General features: G+C 55.8%; 1 protein-coding gene across 2 annotated transcripts in view; it reads left to right on the top strand.

The window, feature by feature from the left end:
- Window positions 1-15,906, top strand: part of KCNH1 (potassium channel, voltage gated eag related subfamily H, member 1) — a 252,546-nt gene extending 236,640 nt beyond the window's left edge. For both annotated transcript variants that reach the window (XM_015568819.1, XM_015568818.1), the window contains exon 11: window positions 14,608-15,906. In XM_015568819.1, coding sequence (XP_015424305.1) covers window positions 14,608-15,462 — 855 coding nt within the window. In that variant the 3' untranslated portion in view covers window positions 15,463-15,906. The remainder of the gene's footprint in view (window positions 1-14,607) is intronic.
- Window positions 15,907-18,481: the final 2,575 nt, after the last annotated feature.

The raw sequence follows: 18,481 nt of genomic DNA, 5'->3' as shown, positions 1-18,481 counted from the left end.
AGATGGCTGTTCACAGCCTCCTCAAGGCCTTGGCGCTGCTCCGGGGCTCGCCCACAGGCCGGGTTCCTGTGCACATGGACGTGCCGCTCCGAGTCCTTTAATAAACTTCGAACGGGAACACGCGGGCCACAGGCCTTGGGAACGAATGCCGCAGGGAGGCAGGCACATGAGTCTTCTGAAAGGATGGGAGCCAGACTGTCTGCGAGAGCAGCAGCCCACGTGGGCATCACTCCTGCTTCCTTATCTGATCTGGTGGAGTGACAGCCAAGCTGACCAAGGAGAAAAGTCATAACAAGTAGGTCTAGCAGCAGAAGCTCTGCTCGGCATCCTGCGGAGGCCGGACTCGGGGCAAACAGACCGGGAAGCAGCGGGAAGATTTATTCATTCTCATTCTCTCTCTCCCCCTCTTGTGTGTCCCTCCCCCCTGCCCTCCTGCTGTGAGTCCCAGGCAGCCCTGCGCTCTCCTGTTCTGCTTTCGGTGTCGGGGCATGTCGGGAAGCAGCCCCAGGAGGGGTCCATTCAGTGGGAAACCCTTGCCTTGGCTTTAGGTTTAAGCCCATGGAAGCACTGTTTTCACTTGTCGTTTTGAAGACAGTGTTCGTGGCTGCGGTAGCATGACCACGTTCCTTTCGTGGGCCCTGGCGGCTTCAGATGGCTGGTTTGAATGACCAGTCATCCTTTCTTGTGGCGCCTTCATGCTGCCCTTGCTCCTTGCTGGACCTCACGGTGTTCATGGGCTGAGCGTGGAGCTCCTGACTCGCCACCGGGAGGGGGAGCCATGGGCTGTGAATCCAGTTGGGGCCAAGGTGGCTCTGATCCGCTGCCCTTCTGCCCAGAGGAACAGCAGCAAATGTGGGACCGTGGCTGCCCAGGGGAGCGGACACCTTCCAGGCTGGTGCCCTGGGGCTTCCTCCGGAGGAACCGAACCGGCCTCTCGGAGCCACAGGTTCCCCTGTGGCCTTGGTCACGCCCTCCTCCACCAGCTGCTTGTCCTGCCTCTGCTGTGTGCAGACCCTGGGGACGGAGTGTCGGCAAGGCAGGCAGAGTCCCTGCCCATCCAGGTGACAGGCTGCCAAGGACCTTGGACACGTCAGTGAGCTTAAGGAGTGCAAGGTGACATCTGAGCTAGGACCTGAGGATGAGTGGTAACTGGCCAGGCAAAGAGGAGGAGGAAAGAGAACTCAAGTCGAAGGAACAGCATGTAAGGCATCTCAGAGGCTCCAGAGAGTCTGGCGAGGTTGGGAATCTCTAGGAAGAACAGCATATCCAGGCCACGTGAGGCATGAGCCAGGTGCCACAGGCCCAGGGCGACAGCTCATGTGCCTCTCCCAGGCCAAAGCCTGGCAACAGGAGTGCAATTTGGGGAGAAAAAGGGGAACCAGGCCACGGCCCTGGAGAGCTTACCTCCACTAGCCCCCACCCCAAGCTTCTGACGACTAAGATTTACTCACATCTTAGCGGAGGCAACCGCAGTGTGACTGCCCACTGAGATTCCTGACTTGCAGGTATGATAGCATTGGTATCAGCCACAGACTCTGGCCCCTCTCCCTCACCCCGGAGGGGCCGGGGCTGGCCAGGGAGAGGGGGCGGGGCTAGGAGTGGACCAGGGGTGAGTTCCAGGGACCAGGACCTGAGCAGCCACAATAACGGGAGACTCTGGGGCCAGAGAGGCAGACTGAGCTGGACCGCTGCTGGAGAGCAGGACTGGGAGAGGCCAGAGGAGCAGCCTGAAGCGGTGTTGAGAGACAGCACTTGGAAAGGAAGAAGGTTGGCATCATAGAGCAGAGGGCAGGGGCCCAATGACGACCCCTGATGGTCCTCGGGTCCCTGCAGGAGTGAGGGTGGGTGGGCCTGTGTTACAGGAAGTGAAGACACAACACTTTCCCTTCTAAGTTGGTCTGGATCAGTGGTTCTCAACCTTCCTAATGCCGCGACCCTTTAATACCGTTCCTCATGTTGTGGTGACTCCCAACCATAAAAATTATTTTCGTTGCTACTTCATAACTGTAATGTTGCTACTGTTATGAATCGTCATGTAAATATCTGGTATGCAGGATGTATTTTCATTGTTGGCGACCCACATGTTGAGAACCACTGGTCTGGGTCATGGGGTCTGTTGAGCTCTCGTTTGAGTGTGAGGCCCAGGAGGACAGAGTTGTTGTGCAGAGCAGCGGGAGGGACAGGAGCCTGTGTTTGCGGCCACGAGACTTGAGTGTGGATCCCAGCCCTGCCCCTTGCTAGCCCTGTGGGGTCAGGCAAATGACTAACCCTCTCTGAGCTTTAGCTTCGTATCTGTACAAGGGGGGTAAGACCATCTGTGCCAGGGTGCTCAGGACTAACTGGCATAGCAGTCGTGCATGTAGATGCCATTGTCTCCTTGATGGATGTTTCCTCAACTCTCAGCCACTCAGATGGGCAGTTTCTCTTCAGCCCCGTGTGGAAGGCTGTGGGGCTGGGGGAGAGCCAATCACAGTGCCTACACAGCAGGTGGATCTATCCGTCCTCCATCATCCACATACCCGTCCGACTGTCCATCCATCCATCCCCTTCTGGCTTTCTGCAGACATGTTTTTAAACCAATAGCTTCACAGTGTCACCATCAGACCACCAAATGGTCTGCTTCAAACCTCTGTATTAATTTGCTAGGGCTGCCATAATGAAGTACCACAGAGTTGGTGAAATAGAAATGTATTGTCTCACAGTCCCAGAGGCTAGATGTCCAAGGTCAGAGTGTCAGCATGGTGGGGTCCTTCTGAGGGCTGTGGAGGTGGGGGGCAGGGGGGACACTTTTTCCCAGCCCCCTCCCCGGCTGCTGCTGGTTTGTGGGATTCTTCAGTGTCTTTGGCTTCCGGCGTATCCCTGATCCCTGCCTTCATCTTCACAGGGCTTTGTTCCTGCGTGCGTATCTGTGCCTGTGCCCAAGTTTCCCCTTTTTATCACATTGGATTAGGGGCTCACCCTACCCCAACATGGCCTCATCCTAACTAATTATATCTACAACTACTCTGTTTCCAAATAAGACATTGTGTCCAGCCCTGTTGGGGATGCTGAACTGAATCAAGACAGGATTCCCGCTCTGGGGGCTGATGAATTAGCCGGGGAACTCAGATATTTACATAAAAGACTAATTTGTGGCACAAAGTGTTGTTACTAGAGCAGAATGGAGATCCTGTTATGTCCAGAAAAGGGTTGAGCAGCTCTGGCTGGGAGGCTCAAGGAAGGCTTCCTGGAAGAGGTGGCATCCCTCAGGCCTTTGCTGAAAAGGGAGGATTTGAACCAGTGGAAGTGGGCACTGGGGCAGGGAGAGCAGACCAGTGAGGGCAGCATATCGGCTCTGGGTTGGGGGTGGAGGGAGGACATGAGGCACATGCAGTCCTTCTCTGCCTGGGCGCGAGGCAGTGAGGGGCTGTCACACACACAGGCAGGATGCTCGCTGCGTCTGTGCGTCTGTGCTACAAGCTGTCGGGTCCAGGTTGGCATCATCACATCATCTGGACGTGTCCCTGAATCACACACCTGTGTCATAGCTCGAGCGCACTGCAGGGGGAGCTGCGAAAACTGTTTGTGTGAATAGACTCGTTTAGCATCTCGGGAGCACAAGGCCCTTTGACTGGTTCTGTCCCTCGGACCAGATGCGCTCATAGGCCTTTTATAGGCTCCCACGTGGAGGGAAAGGTCTGGCTGTGGGAGTTTCATCTTTGTGAGCCCAGAGAGGCTTTTTAGAAGATGTTCCTGCAGACAGGCCACCTCTGCAGCCCGTGGTCTGCCCCTGGGCCCGGGCATTCAGCAGCATCGGAGTCACGAACATCAGTTCTCCTCCCGCATGGCCTGGGGGCTTCCTGGCCAGTCACACCTCAGCTCTGCTGCCCACAACGCGGCCTGGAGACCACCTTGCTGACCATGTGAATACCAGGCAGGCGGCGTGCAGCAGAGCCGAGCCGGCGGGCTTCGCTGCCGGTGATGGCCGGCACTGTGCCCGTCCTTGAGCAGATCCTGATGGAAACAGGCCTCTGGGAGCAGAGCCTGGGTCGAGCCAGTTAGATGCCCGCCGGCTCGTTACAGGCCAACTCCCTGTAACGAGGTCTGCGCTGCCCGGTGCTGGAAGCATGGGCCTGACACCCTGACACCTCACTGCAGAGCTGGGGGCACCCGCCCAGCACTGATTACCTGGCACCCCTCCTGCACATGGCTGCCCTCGCCCACACCTCCCAGACTCCTCTCAGATGCTGGTCAAGCACAAGATTACATGGAGAGCCCTGGCCGGTTTGCTCAGTGGTTACAGCGTCAGCCGGTGGACTGAAGGGTCTTCTTGGGTTTGATTCTGGTCAAGGGCACATGGTTCGGTTGCAGGCTCGGTCCCAGGCCCTGGTTGCAGTGCATGTAGCAGGCAACCAGTCAATGTGTCTGTCTCTCCCCGTCCCTTCCACTCTCTAGAAATCAATTGGGTGCGGGGGATCCTCAGGTAAGGATTTAAAAAAAAAATGCATACATGGAGAGCTGACCTGGGTGCCTTCTCGGCCTGTCCCAGCACCCACTTCACCCTCCCCACAGCTGCTGCTTTCCTGGACGGCGAATCCCCAGAGAGCGGGGCCTGTGCTTTCTCCCTCACACCCCTCCTTCTGCGGGGTGCCTGACACAATGTGGGTTCAGTATATGTCTGTCAAATGTGAGGTGAGACCGTAGGAACCAGGGGCCTCCCAGGGCTTCAGCTCCCTCACTTCGCAGTGACCTGGCCCAAGCCTTGGTTTTCTCATCTGGGAACCGAGGGTCAGGTGGGGGGAATTAGCCCCTCGGCTTAGCTAGTTACACATTTCCCCCTTCCAGCTGCTTGAGGTCTGGGACCTGGAGGAGCAGGGGTGGGGGATCCCCAGTTCAGGCTGCCATTTCCTGGCTGTGAGGCCTGAAGGACGTCCCTGCCCCTCCTGGGCCTCATTTTCCTCCTCTGTAGCAGAAGCAGATCAGAGTGATATGTGAGGTCCTTTCAGCCCAGCTGTTTGTGGTGCTAGTTAAATCGTTAGGTTTCTGACACCCACATTCTGTCACCAGCCATGGCTCACATAACCCCAAATAGGGGCTCAAAGAAAGGTCATTTTTCATTTGATTTTCAAATGCTGAGGTGTGTGATTTGCGTATCTTGGGGCCTATTTTACTTTCCACTCTGCACTGTACTGCAGAAACTAAAAGGTGTTCACGTTCCCTGAACAAGCCAGCGACTGTGGGTGGGGAGGGGCGGCAGTGTGACCTCCGGGGATGCTCGCGACAGTCCCAGCCTGAGTGCTGGATCCGAGTTCGGCAGCTAATGGCAGTGAAGGCTGAGTGAGTCTGGAGGGCTTGGTGAAAGAGGCGATTTCAAGTTGAATGAAAATATTGACAAGGAGGATTGAATTAATTGGTAAAAGACAGGCCCTGGAGTCCAACGCTTTAGACCGGAATCTCAGTTACATCACTTAACCTTCCAAGTCTCAGTTTCTTCATGTCAGATGGGGCTAGTGATGGTACCTGTGAGGTTATTATGAGGATCAAATAATACAGTATGCAAAAAGTAGATGGCACACCACCCAGCTCTCAGTGAGTGTTCGGTGTTACTGCCAATTATGGTTGCGGGAGCACTATTAGGGGCAGCATGGCGGAGGACAGGCTGCAGTTGAAATTGGGGGGCCCAGACATAGGGGAGAGGGGCAAGGTAGCCTGGAAGGGAGGCCGCAGGAGGGAGGGAAGGCTGATCATAAAGGGTTGAGAGCAGACAGGGAGGGCAACCCTGACTCAACTACAGGCAAGGGTTCCCCAGGGGAGCGGGTGCCCCAGGGGAAGGATGGCCGAGGACAGGAGAGACCAGGAGGCCTCGGAGGTGAGCTGTCTTCCGAGCACTTTCTATTCTCTCTTCAGAGCACTCACATCATGGTCTTGGCAGTATTTTGGGGGAAACTGCAGTCACATGGGGCCTGTGTCAGGGCGAGGGTCCCAGGAACACCTCTGGCTAAAGTCGGACTATAACTCGGCTCTCCAGCTGCCACCTGCCCCTCGACTCTGTCCCTGTCGCTCTGATGGCTGCTGCTTGGTTAGCCCCAAATCACACACGTCAGGAAGCTCACGGTGTGTGTCTGGCCCAAGACCTTCGTGCATTTCTCGAGGTGAAGGCGAGGCCCCGGGGGAAGAGACTTGAGGAGCCTGTGATTCTTCTGTCAGCTGCTCAGGGCTGGAGCGGGCGAGAAGCTACAGGAGGGTCAGGGGTGAAGGCTTAGGAGGAGGGGCCTTGCACTGAGAGCCTGAACTGACCTTCCCTCTTCCCTGGCGAGGCTGCAGGTCTTGGCTATGTCCAGTGCTTCTCAGCAGGTGCCCTCTAAAATCCCCCCAACCCTGGCCTGGCAGAGGGGTGGCGGGGGGGGGGGAGCAGGATGATGAAGTCTGTGGTTTTTCCAACATTCTCAGTGCAGATGAGATAAATGCCCATCATCCAGGCATGTGCGCTGTCGCACCGGCCTGCCTTCTGAACCCCCCACTCCTGCCTGGGCAACTCCGACCAAGACCAAGCCCCTCCCAACCTGCTTTCAGCACTGCTGACCGCTGACGGGGTGGGAAGGAGAGCTTGAGTTTGCAGCCCGGCAAAGAGAAGGCTGCTGGATGAGTCCTTAGCCGTCCTTGACTTTGCAAAGCATGGACAGGAGGAAAGGGCACTGACCAGCCACTCTCCATGTCTGTTAAGAGCGAGTGGAGTTGGATTTAAGTGGAAGCAGACAAAACTGTGTGTGTTGTCTGCTTCATAAAACTGACCACTGACCAATATAAAACTGACGATTGGACAATTGATACAGAACAGACCTTCAATAGAGAGCAGCAGTGAGGGCTGGGAGAGCCAGGGCCTTGCTCTCCCAGACTCTCTCCATCTGTACAACGTAAGAACACGAGCCCCACGTGTGCTGCAGGGCCACTGCGGTCCCAAAGGCGACAGTGTGTGCCAGCTTGCTGCAAGCACACGCAGGGCACGGATGCCAGTGGTCACGTTGTGATGCAGGGGTAGTGGCCGGTTGCATTGGATGGGTGAGAAGACACAGGACTGGACCAAGTGCCTCTTGAGGTCCCTCTCCGGGCTCCTCTGCCTTTGTGATCAGAGGAACCGCTGGCCACTGCGAAACAGAGGAGGAGAAAGGGCGTGAGTCTGTGGACAGGCTGTGCCGGCGCCCGGGGTCTCTAATCTTTGAGGCCGGGAGATTGTTACTAGAAATGAGGGTGATAACCTAAACTCTGAAAAGGCAGGAAGTCAGAGTCCTCCTACGGAGACCCCAGGCTTTGTGCGGCGCCTCGGCCCTCCCTTCCTTTAGACGGCACAGCAGGCGCGGGAAGGGCCCCTGCCCTTGAGACAGGGTCTCGGGTGGCACCAGACGCTTCCCACCCCTGACCCAGGAGATGGCACTGTGGTGTCTGCTCTGGGTGCTGCTTCCTGGTGCTGACAGCGGCGTGTGATGGGCAATCCCCCAGTGAGGGGCCTCCCCCTCCCAGGGCTGGCTGCCGACAGGGTACACTCTGCCCTTCAGTTCCAGGGCACCATTTCTGAACACCAACCCCATGCAGGGCACCTGGATTCTTCCTGTTCATTTAGCGGCTGGTCTGTGCCCTCCTGCTCGGGGGCTGGGCCTCAGAGCAAAAGGAAAAACTAAGAACACAAGCCTAGGATCACAGGTTTAGTCCAAGAACGGACCACTGTACTTCAGAAATATGAGATACAGAAATAGGAGGCGTGGCTTCTTTCTCAGAAATCTCGCAGGAGAGCTAGGAAGGTAGCATTTCATCCTCTCTCTGATGGAAGCACCACTGGGGAAAACATGACAGGGTCAAATCTAGGTTCGTCGTATTCACGGGCAGCACTTACTGAGGGTGTGCTATGGGTGTCAGGCTCATTGCAGGCGATATCTCCGGTGGTCTTTCTATGGCCCTGTAGAGTTGGTAGGCTCCCTGAGGATTTCCCACAGGCTAAGCTGTGGGAGACACCAGCCTGGGGTGCTGAGAACTGACGGGGGACCCGTGTGCAGTGCTTCTGCTGCCCCTGCCTGGCTCCCCCATGCCGGCCAAGAACACTGCAGCACCCCGCTTGGTGTCAGCAGGCTGAGTATCGGCGCGGGTTGGGAAGGACACGTTGTCCAGATGTTCAGCTTCTGGGTCAACCCAGAAGCCCAGAGGTTGTCTCTCGTTGTGAGAGAGAAACGTTGGAAAAGTGCAGGCTAGATCCTGCAGCCCAGTCAAGGGGCCCCTGAATTCTGTACTGGGTTCAGGACCAACTTCTGCCATCCATGCATCGGTCTGTCCCTGCGCCATGGGCTTGCAGGGATAGCGTGTGAAAAAAACACAGAACAGAGGAGGTGGAAGGGATGCGGCCACTTGATATGCACCACCAGTCCCCTAATTCTGCATCAGCTGCTTCCTGAAAATTAAAATGTCACTTTCCCAGATGCATTGATGTGGGTTACTCTACCAGAAACAGGCTTGCCCCGGATGGGAGTGTGGCTGGTGGGGGCAAGACAGAGGGCCTTGGGAAAGATGGCCTTTGGCAGATCGCACGGCCAGGCCCCTTTTCAGAGGAGCTGGTGCCCGAGCCCAGTGCAGGCCACAGGCCAGAAGGGGGGCACGCCCCTCCCTCTGTGGCAGGGGTGGCAGCAGCATGGGCTTTGGTGTGAACGTTCAGTGGGAGACAAGTTACGGTGCTTGCTCTCTAGGAATGAGGCGTCATCTGGGATTGAAATAAGCACATCTTACGTCTGCATTTGGCAAAAGCAGCTTAGGGGGCTGCCACCGAGGGGGGTGAACAGTCCTGAGGATGGAAATGACTTCTCAGCCCCAGTCCCAGGGCAGGAGGCAGTCCTGAGTCTGGGTGATGAGCATTGGCTGTCGTTTCTCATGATCTGATTCGTCCTCAGAAGTGTTCACTGCACAGCCCAGGCCACGCTCAAAGCCCCCAGCCTGTGGGAGTCCTGCCCGTGTTTCTGTGTTCAGTCTACCAGGGGAGTCCTCCCAGCCCCAGGGGCTTGGCTCTCCCTAGGGCCCTGGAGACCTGGCCAGGGTGCTTCCCAAGGCCCGCCCCCCCCTCTTGGATCTTTGGGACCCCAGCCCTGATGGCAGAGCTTGGGTGTCAGCCTACGTGGGCCCTGATCACTGCTCTGTAGACTAGCTGAATGAGCTTCCAGGAAAGCCCTGCACCTCTCTGAGCCTGAGTCCCTCACTGTGAAAGAAGGGTAGCTCTTCGTGGGCTTGTGGGTGAGAGCGACCCTTTTCTGTCCCTTATAAGGACTCTCATTGGATGGAGGGCTCACCCTAACGCAGAATATCATCTCAAGATCCTTACCGTATTAATCTGCAAAGACCCTTATTCCAAATAAGGTCACGTTTGAGGTTCCAGCTGGACATAGCTTTTGGTGTCCACGATTCGATCTGCTACACAGGGAGCACAAAGCAAGGAGGACAGTGACAAGTATGGCCTGACTGAGATGCCAGGGGCCGGCGGCTCACCTGCTTGCCTGGGCCATTAAGGCTGGATCTGTCTGAAGTCATGCCCCGTCCTGAGGAATCAAAGGCCTGATGTACCTAGTGAATCGGTCCCTCCTTAAATGCTCCGGGGTCTCTGCTTCTTGGCCTCTCTCCTGCCCTGGGCCAGGTCTTCTCTCCGTTTCAATGTTCTGCGCCTGAATTCTTTAGAGAAGTTGCTGATGGACAGGGAGTGAGAGAAACGAGCAGAGAGGGGTGGCGGGGCAGGGCTAGAGGTTATCAACATATGCTGCGAGAAACTGTCCTTTTCCTGAAACCAAGGCATTTTCCCCAGCAGAATGGCTTAGCACACGGGCATGGGTGGGGCCTCTGGTGGTCAGGGGTAGAGTCTTAGCCCCTCAGTTTCTTCATCTGAAAAAGGAGGACAGTGATTGTGTCCGCCTGGGGGGCTGCTGTCAGGAGGGCGTGAGGCAGCACACACCACCCGTTTAACAGCGGTGCCTGGCCCATCATTGCCCCCACCCCACCAGGACCGCCACCACGAAGACACTTTTCTGTGGCAGGTGGCATGTCTGCCATGGTGTCATCCCATGTGCTGTTCCCTTGTCTACCTAGTTCCAGCTCATCCTTCTAGAATCATCTCAAAAGTCACCTCTGGAAGAATGATACATACTACATTTACTCGGCGACGGTTAAATGTCAGGCACTCTTCTTAAAGGCTTGCCGATGTTATCCAGCTTAATCCTCCGGTAGCCTTATGAAGTCAGGAGCGATGTCTGCTTTTATAGACGAGACACGGAGGCTTGGCGAACAAGTCTGTCTGATTTCCAGAGCTTGTGCTCATACTGCCTGTCACTCCATGCCAACTCCACCAGCTCCCGCCCACCCTGGGCCCCTAGAACCTTGGACTTAAGCTGAGAGTTTGCCAGTCCCCTTCAGACACCCTTTAGGGACCAGGGACTCATTGGAGTCATCCCGCTGGCATTCCCAAAACCCTCTCCCACCCCCTCCTCCCTGACCCCCGAGGCTCAATCCCGGACAGCACACAGGAGGGCTGAGCCAGGCAGGGAGGTGAGGAGGCGGCGGGTAGTGTGTGGCCACTCCAGGGGAGCACGCAGACAGCAGAGGGTCATGATCACACCAGCCATCAACCCAGGGTTCTGAGACCGTGGTCCACGGGTCAGGTCAGGCCGCCTGCATCAGACTCACCTGGGGGCTTGTTACCAACGCCAATGGCTGACCTTGCCGGGGAACACCTCGCTCTGTAGATAGCAGCCTCTCCAGGTGGTTCTGAGGCGCAGCCACATTTGAGGCCTGTTCACCTGGTCCGGCCAGGAGGAACGTGACTGGCCCAAGGTCACACAGTGCGGAACTGGGGCCACTCCGGGCCTGTGTTCTTTCTCCTGCTCTCTGTGGTTTTCAGTTTGGGGATGTGTGTCTCAGTCCAACAAAAACCAAGCTAAATCCCTTTGAGTTTACCTACGGCTTCCTATGACTCATGCCTTAGCCTCTGCTCATTGGCTCATAATGTCACTGAGAACTGACATTGCACACGTTAGATACAGCTTTACTCTTTTAAGCACCAGCCTCCCGTTTGCTGTGCTGTCAGGACTCTGGGCAGTCCACCCCCTCCCACAGCTGTCTTCCCCTCCGTGTGCTGCCGGGACCCTCCTGCTCGGTGGCCCCGAGGGACCCTGCTCCCCTTGGCCTCATGTTGGTGGGCTAGAGAGGGGCCAGGCCCTCCTTGGATACAATCTAGAAGAGGGAGAACACTTTTTCAAATAAACCTGAAAATAGCTTTCCAGAAGGCCCTGCAGTGGGCTGGCAGGACACTGGCTGGTCAGGAAGGTTGGACTTCGCCCATCACTGGTGCCATGATCTGTGTCAGCCTGTCCCCGAGGCTGGGCCTTCCCAGGGGTGATCAGAGGGCCCCTGGTAATAACCACTCCAGAGAGACCCTGCGCCTCCCCGTTGCGGTGGCCCCTGTCTACAGATGGCCAGCGTGAACAAAGGTGATTCAAGGCAAGAGCCCTGATCCACACCCTGGAGTTCTGTTTCTACCTAGCGGTGTGACCTTCAGTGGGTCGCTCTACCAGCTAAGCCCTAGTCTCCTCAACTGTCAAACTGTGGGGGAGACCCCTGCACCCCTCCCTGGAATTTTGGCTTGAATGAGAGAATGCACTTGAGTATGTGGAATAAGCTGTAAAGCACAACAAAAAGGACTGTGCTATTAGAATCACAAATTGTTCGTTCTCAAAGGGACTTCAGAGGTGATCTCATCCAGTGGGTTTTTTTGGCCAAGGAATCCTTTCCCAGAATGAAATCTTACACCGAAGCCCAATACATGAAACAGGAAAACCTGGTGCTGCTCTGCTGGGAGTTTGGGGACGAGGCCGTCCAGCTGGTGAGGGCCGGTGTGAGGGCGCTTGCTCAGGGCGCGGCCTTCGTATGGCTCAAATTAATTTCATTTCGAAACTTTTCACCTTCGTGGCACCTGTTAAAAACCTTCATCTCAAGGCTACTTCTAAATATCAGCTCGCTGAGCTCATGTAAGAGATTGAAAAACATAAAAATTGGTCGGGCAGGGATGATGAAATCAGTATTAGGTCAGTCTGATTTAAAGATGAGTGAAAATGGAAGTCCCTTAGGATTTTATTTATTCATTCCTCTTCAGGAGCTTCTGTGTTGTGCACTGAGAAAGTGACCTGTAATCTCTTTTTCTCTCTGCTAGACCACAAACATCAGAAATAGACGTGTGTGTGTATGCCAGGGGCATACACATCACCTCTCTCACCCTAGCATGGACCTCACAAATGGGGGGTTGGCCATAATTTGTTAACTGATGCATTCATTGATTCATTAACCACTGATGGAGCATTGAATGTGCCAGGCCTGATACTGAAGGTGAAAAACACACCCACACAAAAATACAATGGAGACTAAAGCATTGTGCCCGTCTTCAGGGAGCTACTGCCTAAGGCAAAGACAAAGGGGCAAAATGCTGCCTCTTAACAAGAATCTGTGATGGAGGTGCATGTGCCTGCCCCAAGCCTGGTACCACCAGGAAGCTCTTCTGACCGGGGGTCAGGGAGAGGCAGGGAAGCTTGCTGGAGGAGATGACTCCTAAGCTGAATCCTGAAGGTTACGTAGGAGGCCTGCTGAAGAATGGGGCGGAAGATGATATTGATGGGCGTTATTTCAGGACCTGAAGTTGCTCAGTACAGACAGAGCATATAGAGCCACTGATGGGCAGGCGAGTTGATCCCACAGCTTCATCGGTCATGTCTTAGGGTTTGAACTGATCCATTTCCATCCACCAGGGGGCAGTGAATCTGCAATGGAGACTCCAAACCCCAAACTCCAGGGGCTCCACAGTAGGGGTCGAGATAGGCACCATTTAGCTGAAACATGGAAACAGCCTTCCCATCCTTAGGCTCTGCACAAATACAGAGGGCGCCTCATCCCCCCACACTGATGTAATTTCAGTGTCAGCCTGAGGGGGTTCTGGGGGACACTACCCTTTCCAAAGAGAGGGTCTGGAGGAAAGAATTTCAGAAATGATGCCTGAGATATTGTCATCTTTGACATTCGTAAGGCTCACTAGCAAGTTAAGGCTCTGAGAAGTCCTCCAGTAAAGCAGCAAATTTAACATTGTCATGTGGCTCAAATTTATTTCATTTTGAAACTTTCCACCTTCACGGCACCTGTTAAAATTTCACCGAACATTTAGAAAAGCAAGACAGACTTTCCCAGGCCTCCAGCTAGAGCCTGTTCAGAGCAGAGGGCATCCTGGGCGTAGGGTCTTGCCCATCATTCCTAGGGCACGCTGCTGTGGGAGCTGTGGAGCACTTCAGAGCAGAGGAGCTGCTGTGGCAGCACAGACTTGTGGTCGTGAGTCACGCGGCCACTCCTGCCCACTTGGGTCTAAAGTACTTGGCCAAATGTCTGGTCATGGCTGCCTCTGAGAAAGGAGTCCATGACCAACTTCTCCAAAACAGCGGTGGGAGTTAGCCAGCAGGGCCCGAGACCCCCGGTAAGCAAGGCCGTCAGGCCACAGCAGCTGTGTCCGCAGGGCTGCTGGTCTTATTCTCTGACTTGCAAAGGGGGCGCAAAGGCACTTCTGGAATTGCAGGCAGCTCTTTCCCGGATCACCTGCGCGTCGGGTGAGCCAGTAACGTTCAGGTGGGGCTGCCCCGGGCACCCAGGATGAGCGAGGGCAGCACCAGCATGGCACTCTGGGAAAAGCCAAGAGCTTCGGAGAGTCAGCATAGATCCGAGGAGACTGTAGCCGGTGAGCGCTGAGCTGCCCGCTCTGACGACACGGCCACAGGTGAATGACCTGCGGGGCGTTTGGCTGAGGAGCGACGTGCCCACCGTGGACGCACACTAAGCCTTTGTTAACCTGCGGTATGCTCCTCTGTACAACCTCCTGGGATAAGTTTTGTGTTGACTCCTCAATATCTGAAGAAGTGCTTCCTTTTCTTTAGCCTTAAAACATCCCATTTCATCTCAAGGCTGTCCCTGCCCTTTAATGTTGAGAGTGGGTAAGAAGACTCTGTGTTTGAACCAATCCCTTCCTTTTACAACATTAATGAGCTCTGTGATTTCATCTTTCCAGGCAGAAGACATTCTCCCATTGATTCATTAGCTCATATTTATCTGTTATTCATTCATTCCACAAATATTTACAAAGAGCCCCCTAGTTACCAGGCGTTTTCCAAGTTCTGGAAACAGAGAACAAAAGAGACAATCCCTATTCTCTTAGGTTAGATCATATATATATATATATGTAAAAAATATGAGGTGATATGCAAAGTACTGTGCTAGGCCCTTAGGGAGCTTTCAGGGGTAATATGATACACAGCTGGTATCTTGTTTGGGAACGGCGACTTACAAAGAACAGAACCCCTCTTGAAGAGGACCCAGTAAGAGTCCATTTCTTGCTGTTGGGAAGCCAAGAAGAGTTTAGGAAAAGGCAAGCGAAGGCAGTCACCAAGCCAAGCCCAGAAGGCTTTGGCAGAGATGTGCGGGGCTGGGAGCCTTGCCCGTGGGGGCGGGCTGGAAGCCAGAGCTGTGACCCGCAGAGGGACCGCGTGGCCCATTAACACGCGTGTCATTCTGTCTCCCCACCAGATCGTGTTCCGGAAGATCAGCGACGTGAAGCGGGAAGAGGAAGAGCGCATGAAAAGGAAGAATGAGGCCCCCCTGGTCCTGCCCCCGGACCATCCTGTCCGGAGACTCTTCCAGAGGTTCCGGCAGCAGAAAGAAGCCAGGCTGGCGGCCGAGAGGGGGGGCCGGGACCTGGATGACCTGGACGTGGAGAAGGGCAGCGTCCTGGTGGAGCACGCCTCGGCCAACCACAGCCTGGTGAAGGCCAGCGTGGTCACGGTGCGCGAGAGCCCCGCCACGCCCGTGTCCCTCCAGGCCTGCCCCCCGGGAGCGGGGGCGCCGGACCTCGCCAAGCTGCACGCGCCCGGGTCCGAGTGCCTGGGCGCCAAGGCCGGCGACTGTGCCAAGCGCAAGGGCTGGGCCCGCTTCCGAGATGCCTGCGGGAAGGGCGAGGACTGGAACAAGGTATCCAAGGCCGAGTCCATGGAGACGCTCCCCGAGAGGACCAAGGCGGCCGGGGAGGCCACCCTGAAGAAGACGGACTCGTGCGACAGCGGCATCACCAAGAGTGACCTGCGCCTGGACAACGTGGGCGAGGCCAGGAGCCCCCAGGACCGGAGCCCCATCTTGGCCGAGGTCAAGCACTCCTTCTACCCCATCCCCGAGCAGACGCTGCAGGCCAGCATCCTGGAGGCCAAGCTGGAGCTGAAGGAGGACATCAAGGCCCTGCACGCCAAGATGACCCACATCGAGACACAGCTGGCCGAGATCCTCAGGATGTTAGCGTCCAGAAGGTCCTCCCAGTCCCCCCCGGAGCTGTTCGAAATATCCGGGCCCCACTCCCCGGAATCGGGGAGAGATATTTTCGGCGCCAGCTGAGAGGTCTGTTCATGAACAGTCAGAGACAAAAACCGACCCCCCCGCCCTAGGCAACACCCCCACCACACACACCTACATGAGCAGCAACTCTGAGCAGGCTCTTCCTGACAGAAAACCAAAGTGGGACCCGTTGCTTAGGCACACGCTCTCCTTCCGTCAAAGGCGTGGGGAGGAGAGTGTGCATCGGAACTGTCTTTGCACAATTTCGGAAGAGGGGGCATGCGGTCTAAAGGGTGTTGCCCTTCATTTTTAATTTTTTACTGCCGTGATATTAGTAAAAGATGAAAACTACCAGAAAAGAGCAGCCGCCATTTGGACATTGGTGGGGGAGCTATGGGTCTGGCTCCTTCTCCCAGTCCCCAAAGACTGTGGTGGGCACAGGATGTCCCAGCATTCCCTGTCCTTGTACAGCCTGTGTCTGGCATCACCGTCTATTTTCCTACAGTCGTCGTTTGTAACGAGCTCGGGACCAGGGGAGTTAAGGGACAGGGAGGGGAGCGCCTTTCAACTTCCTGTCTGTAATGGTGAAGGCCAAAAAGCAGCTGAGGTGCTGTGGGTGCATCCCACAGACACAGAGCGGGGACTCCCCCGGCTCCTTTCTCCAAAGAGGGGAACCAAGCGTCAGAGCCGGAGAGGGGCCCTTGGGGTCCAGGGATTCTCCTAAGTGCAGCTGGCTCCTAAGGATGTTCCGAGGGGAGGGCTCTGGGGGCCCCAGATGAATGTGGCCTTGCTTCATGCCACTGGCCTCACCACCAGGCCCCTTTGCTTCCTGTCCTCCTCCGCCTCTCCCCGCGTGCTCCTGTGGCATTCCTCAGGGTATGGGGCATCGGCAGGAAGGGTGATGAGCCCGGAGTTGCTTCATTAGCCAAGCAGACACACATAACCTCAGAAAAATGATTGTAGCAAGTGCTGTTTCTATTATCATTCTCATTGGGATTGCCCTTCAGAAGTCTGGATTTTGTCCGCTGCATGGGGTCATTCTAGGACACGTAGGAGCCAGGCTTGGCCTTATTTTAAAGCTACTCTCTTTACCTCCTACTAGAGTCGGTAGGACTTCAAAAAGATTGCAGGGCCATGATGGTCCTCGCTTCCGGAGCTGGGAAAAGAGAACGGGGCAGTGGGTTTTCCAGAAGTCTCTGTGAGGTGGTGGAGAGAGGTGGCCGTGGAGCCATGGTCCGTAGGGAAGGTCTGAGCTCAGAACGATGATCGTGGGGCTGCCTGTGGGCCATCCAAGTCCCTGTGCCACCGTCCTCGGGGACTCTCCACTGCTTCCTACCACCTGGGGCAGGTCATTCCTGTGCTTGGGCTGCTGTCATCGGTGTCTGGGAAAAGCAAGAGAAGAGTCCCCTCCCAAGCAAACTGGGGTTCGCCCAGGTGTCGGCCCTGCAGAGAGGAACCAGGACTCTTAAAAACTGACAAGCAAGGTTGGAAGTTCAGTTCTAAGAACTCAGCTCTGGGAGAGTGAGGCCGGCACGCAGGTGGTCTGGCCTGTGAGTGACAGCATGGCGTGCCAGGGCCCTGGCCTCTGAGCCTGCTATGCTGCGGCAGCCCTCTTAGCACCTGTGCCCGCAGTGCCTTGCTGCAGAGAACCTGGACCCCAGCGCTGGCTTCCCTGGGACTGAGGGGACCTGACAGGTCAGGACCTGCCCCAGCAGAGATGGTCAGTGGCCGTGGCGCGACCCAGGACTTGGCCCTCAGTAGTCTGGGCAGAGTGGGGCTGCCCTCTCCTGGCTCCCAGGGTTGGCACAGCTGGCCCTGGGCAGCCAAGTCTAGAGGTCAAGGCCAGGGACCTTCCTTAGGGGTCCCGCGCTCTCACGTGAGGCTTACAGGGGTGGCCCCAGGCTTCTTGAGGCTGAGAAATGATTAGATTGAACCTCAGATGGAAGCTTAGAAGAGGAAGTGAGATTTCCTGAGGCCGAGTCATGATGGTTTGCTATCCTGGGTAAAACCACGGGCTCTCAGCTTCTTTAAGTTGAGAAGCTGCCAATGAGTCCTTGGGCCAGAGGCTACAAAATGTCCAGAATCCCATCTATCAGCTTTTCCAGAAACGTTCTGGCTTGCGTTTCCTTAAACATGCTCCTCACCTGCTGGAATCCCAAAGGTCCGGGGCTGCTGCATTTAAAGGAGGCACGGGCCCTGACCACTAGCAGCCAGCCTCAGGCGCACCTGCCCACTCTCCAGGCTCCCGCCCAGCCCAGCCCTTCCGCCTCCTGTCATCTCCGCCTGGGGGGCACAGGTGTCCATTCAGAAATGACTCCCCATCTGGGTCTGAGGGGCTCAGATGCTGATGCCTGAGGCTCTGAAGCCCAGACTTGTTTCGGGGGAAATAAAGCTTCGTGAATGCGCTCCTAGGATTGACCCTTAGGACTCAAACTGGGCTTGACTGGAAGCCCAGGCCTGTTCATCTTGAGGTCACAGGGCCCACGGCACGTGACAGCGGGAGCACACGTGTCTGTATATGCTTTTGTTCTCCATGTAAGGGTTTTAGGGACTTTTGCTGTAATTGTTTTCTCGGGGCGGCGGGGGGATTTTTTAAATGAGCCAAACCTTCTCTTCTTTCATATTTATGACGTGCACTGGGTCGGAGGCTGCTTTGTGCTAACCACCTGCGCTGGCCCGAACGCTGCTCTGGGTTCCCAGTAGGGACCGAGAGCCTCACATCCCACGCAATGACTGAACCTTCCCCTGTAAACCATGCCATGACCCTCCGGAGGCCTGAGAAAAGGGAGAGTTTTAAGAGGCTTAGTGGGTAAGGTTTTAGCACTAGAGGAGAGGAGCCTTCTGCTAAAGCAGCGGTTCTCAACCTGTGGGTCGCGACCCCTTGGGGGTCGAACGACCCTTTCACAGGGGTCGCCTAAGACCATCCTGCAATCAGATATTTACCTTACGATTCATAACAGTAGCTACATTACAGTTATGAAGGAGCAACGGAAATAATTTTATGGTTGGGGGTCACCACATGAGGAACTGTATTTAAAGGGCCAGAAGGTTGAGAACCACTGTGCTAAAGGAAGGGGTT

The sequence above is a fragment of the Myotis davidii genome, unplaced genomic scaffold, assembly GCF_000327345.1.
Source record: "Myotis davidii unplaced genomic scaffold, ASM32734v1 scaffold1525, whole genome shotgun sequence".
In the NCBI taxonomy this organism is placed as follows: Eukaryota; Metazoa; Chordata; class Mammalia; order Chiroptera; family Vespertilionidae; genus Myotis; species Myotis davidii.
This window is presented reverse-complemented; position numbering and strand designations above follow the sequence as displayed.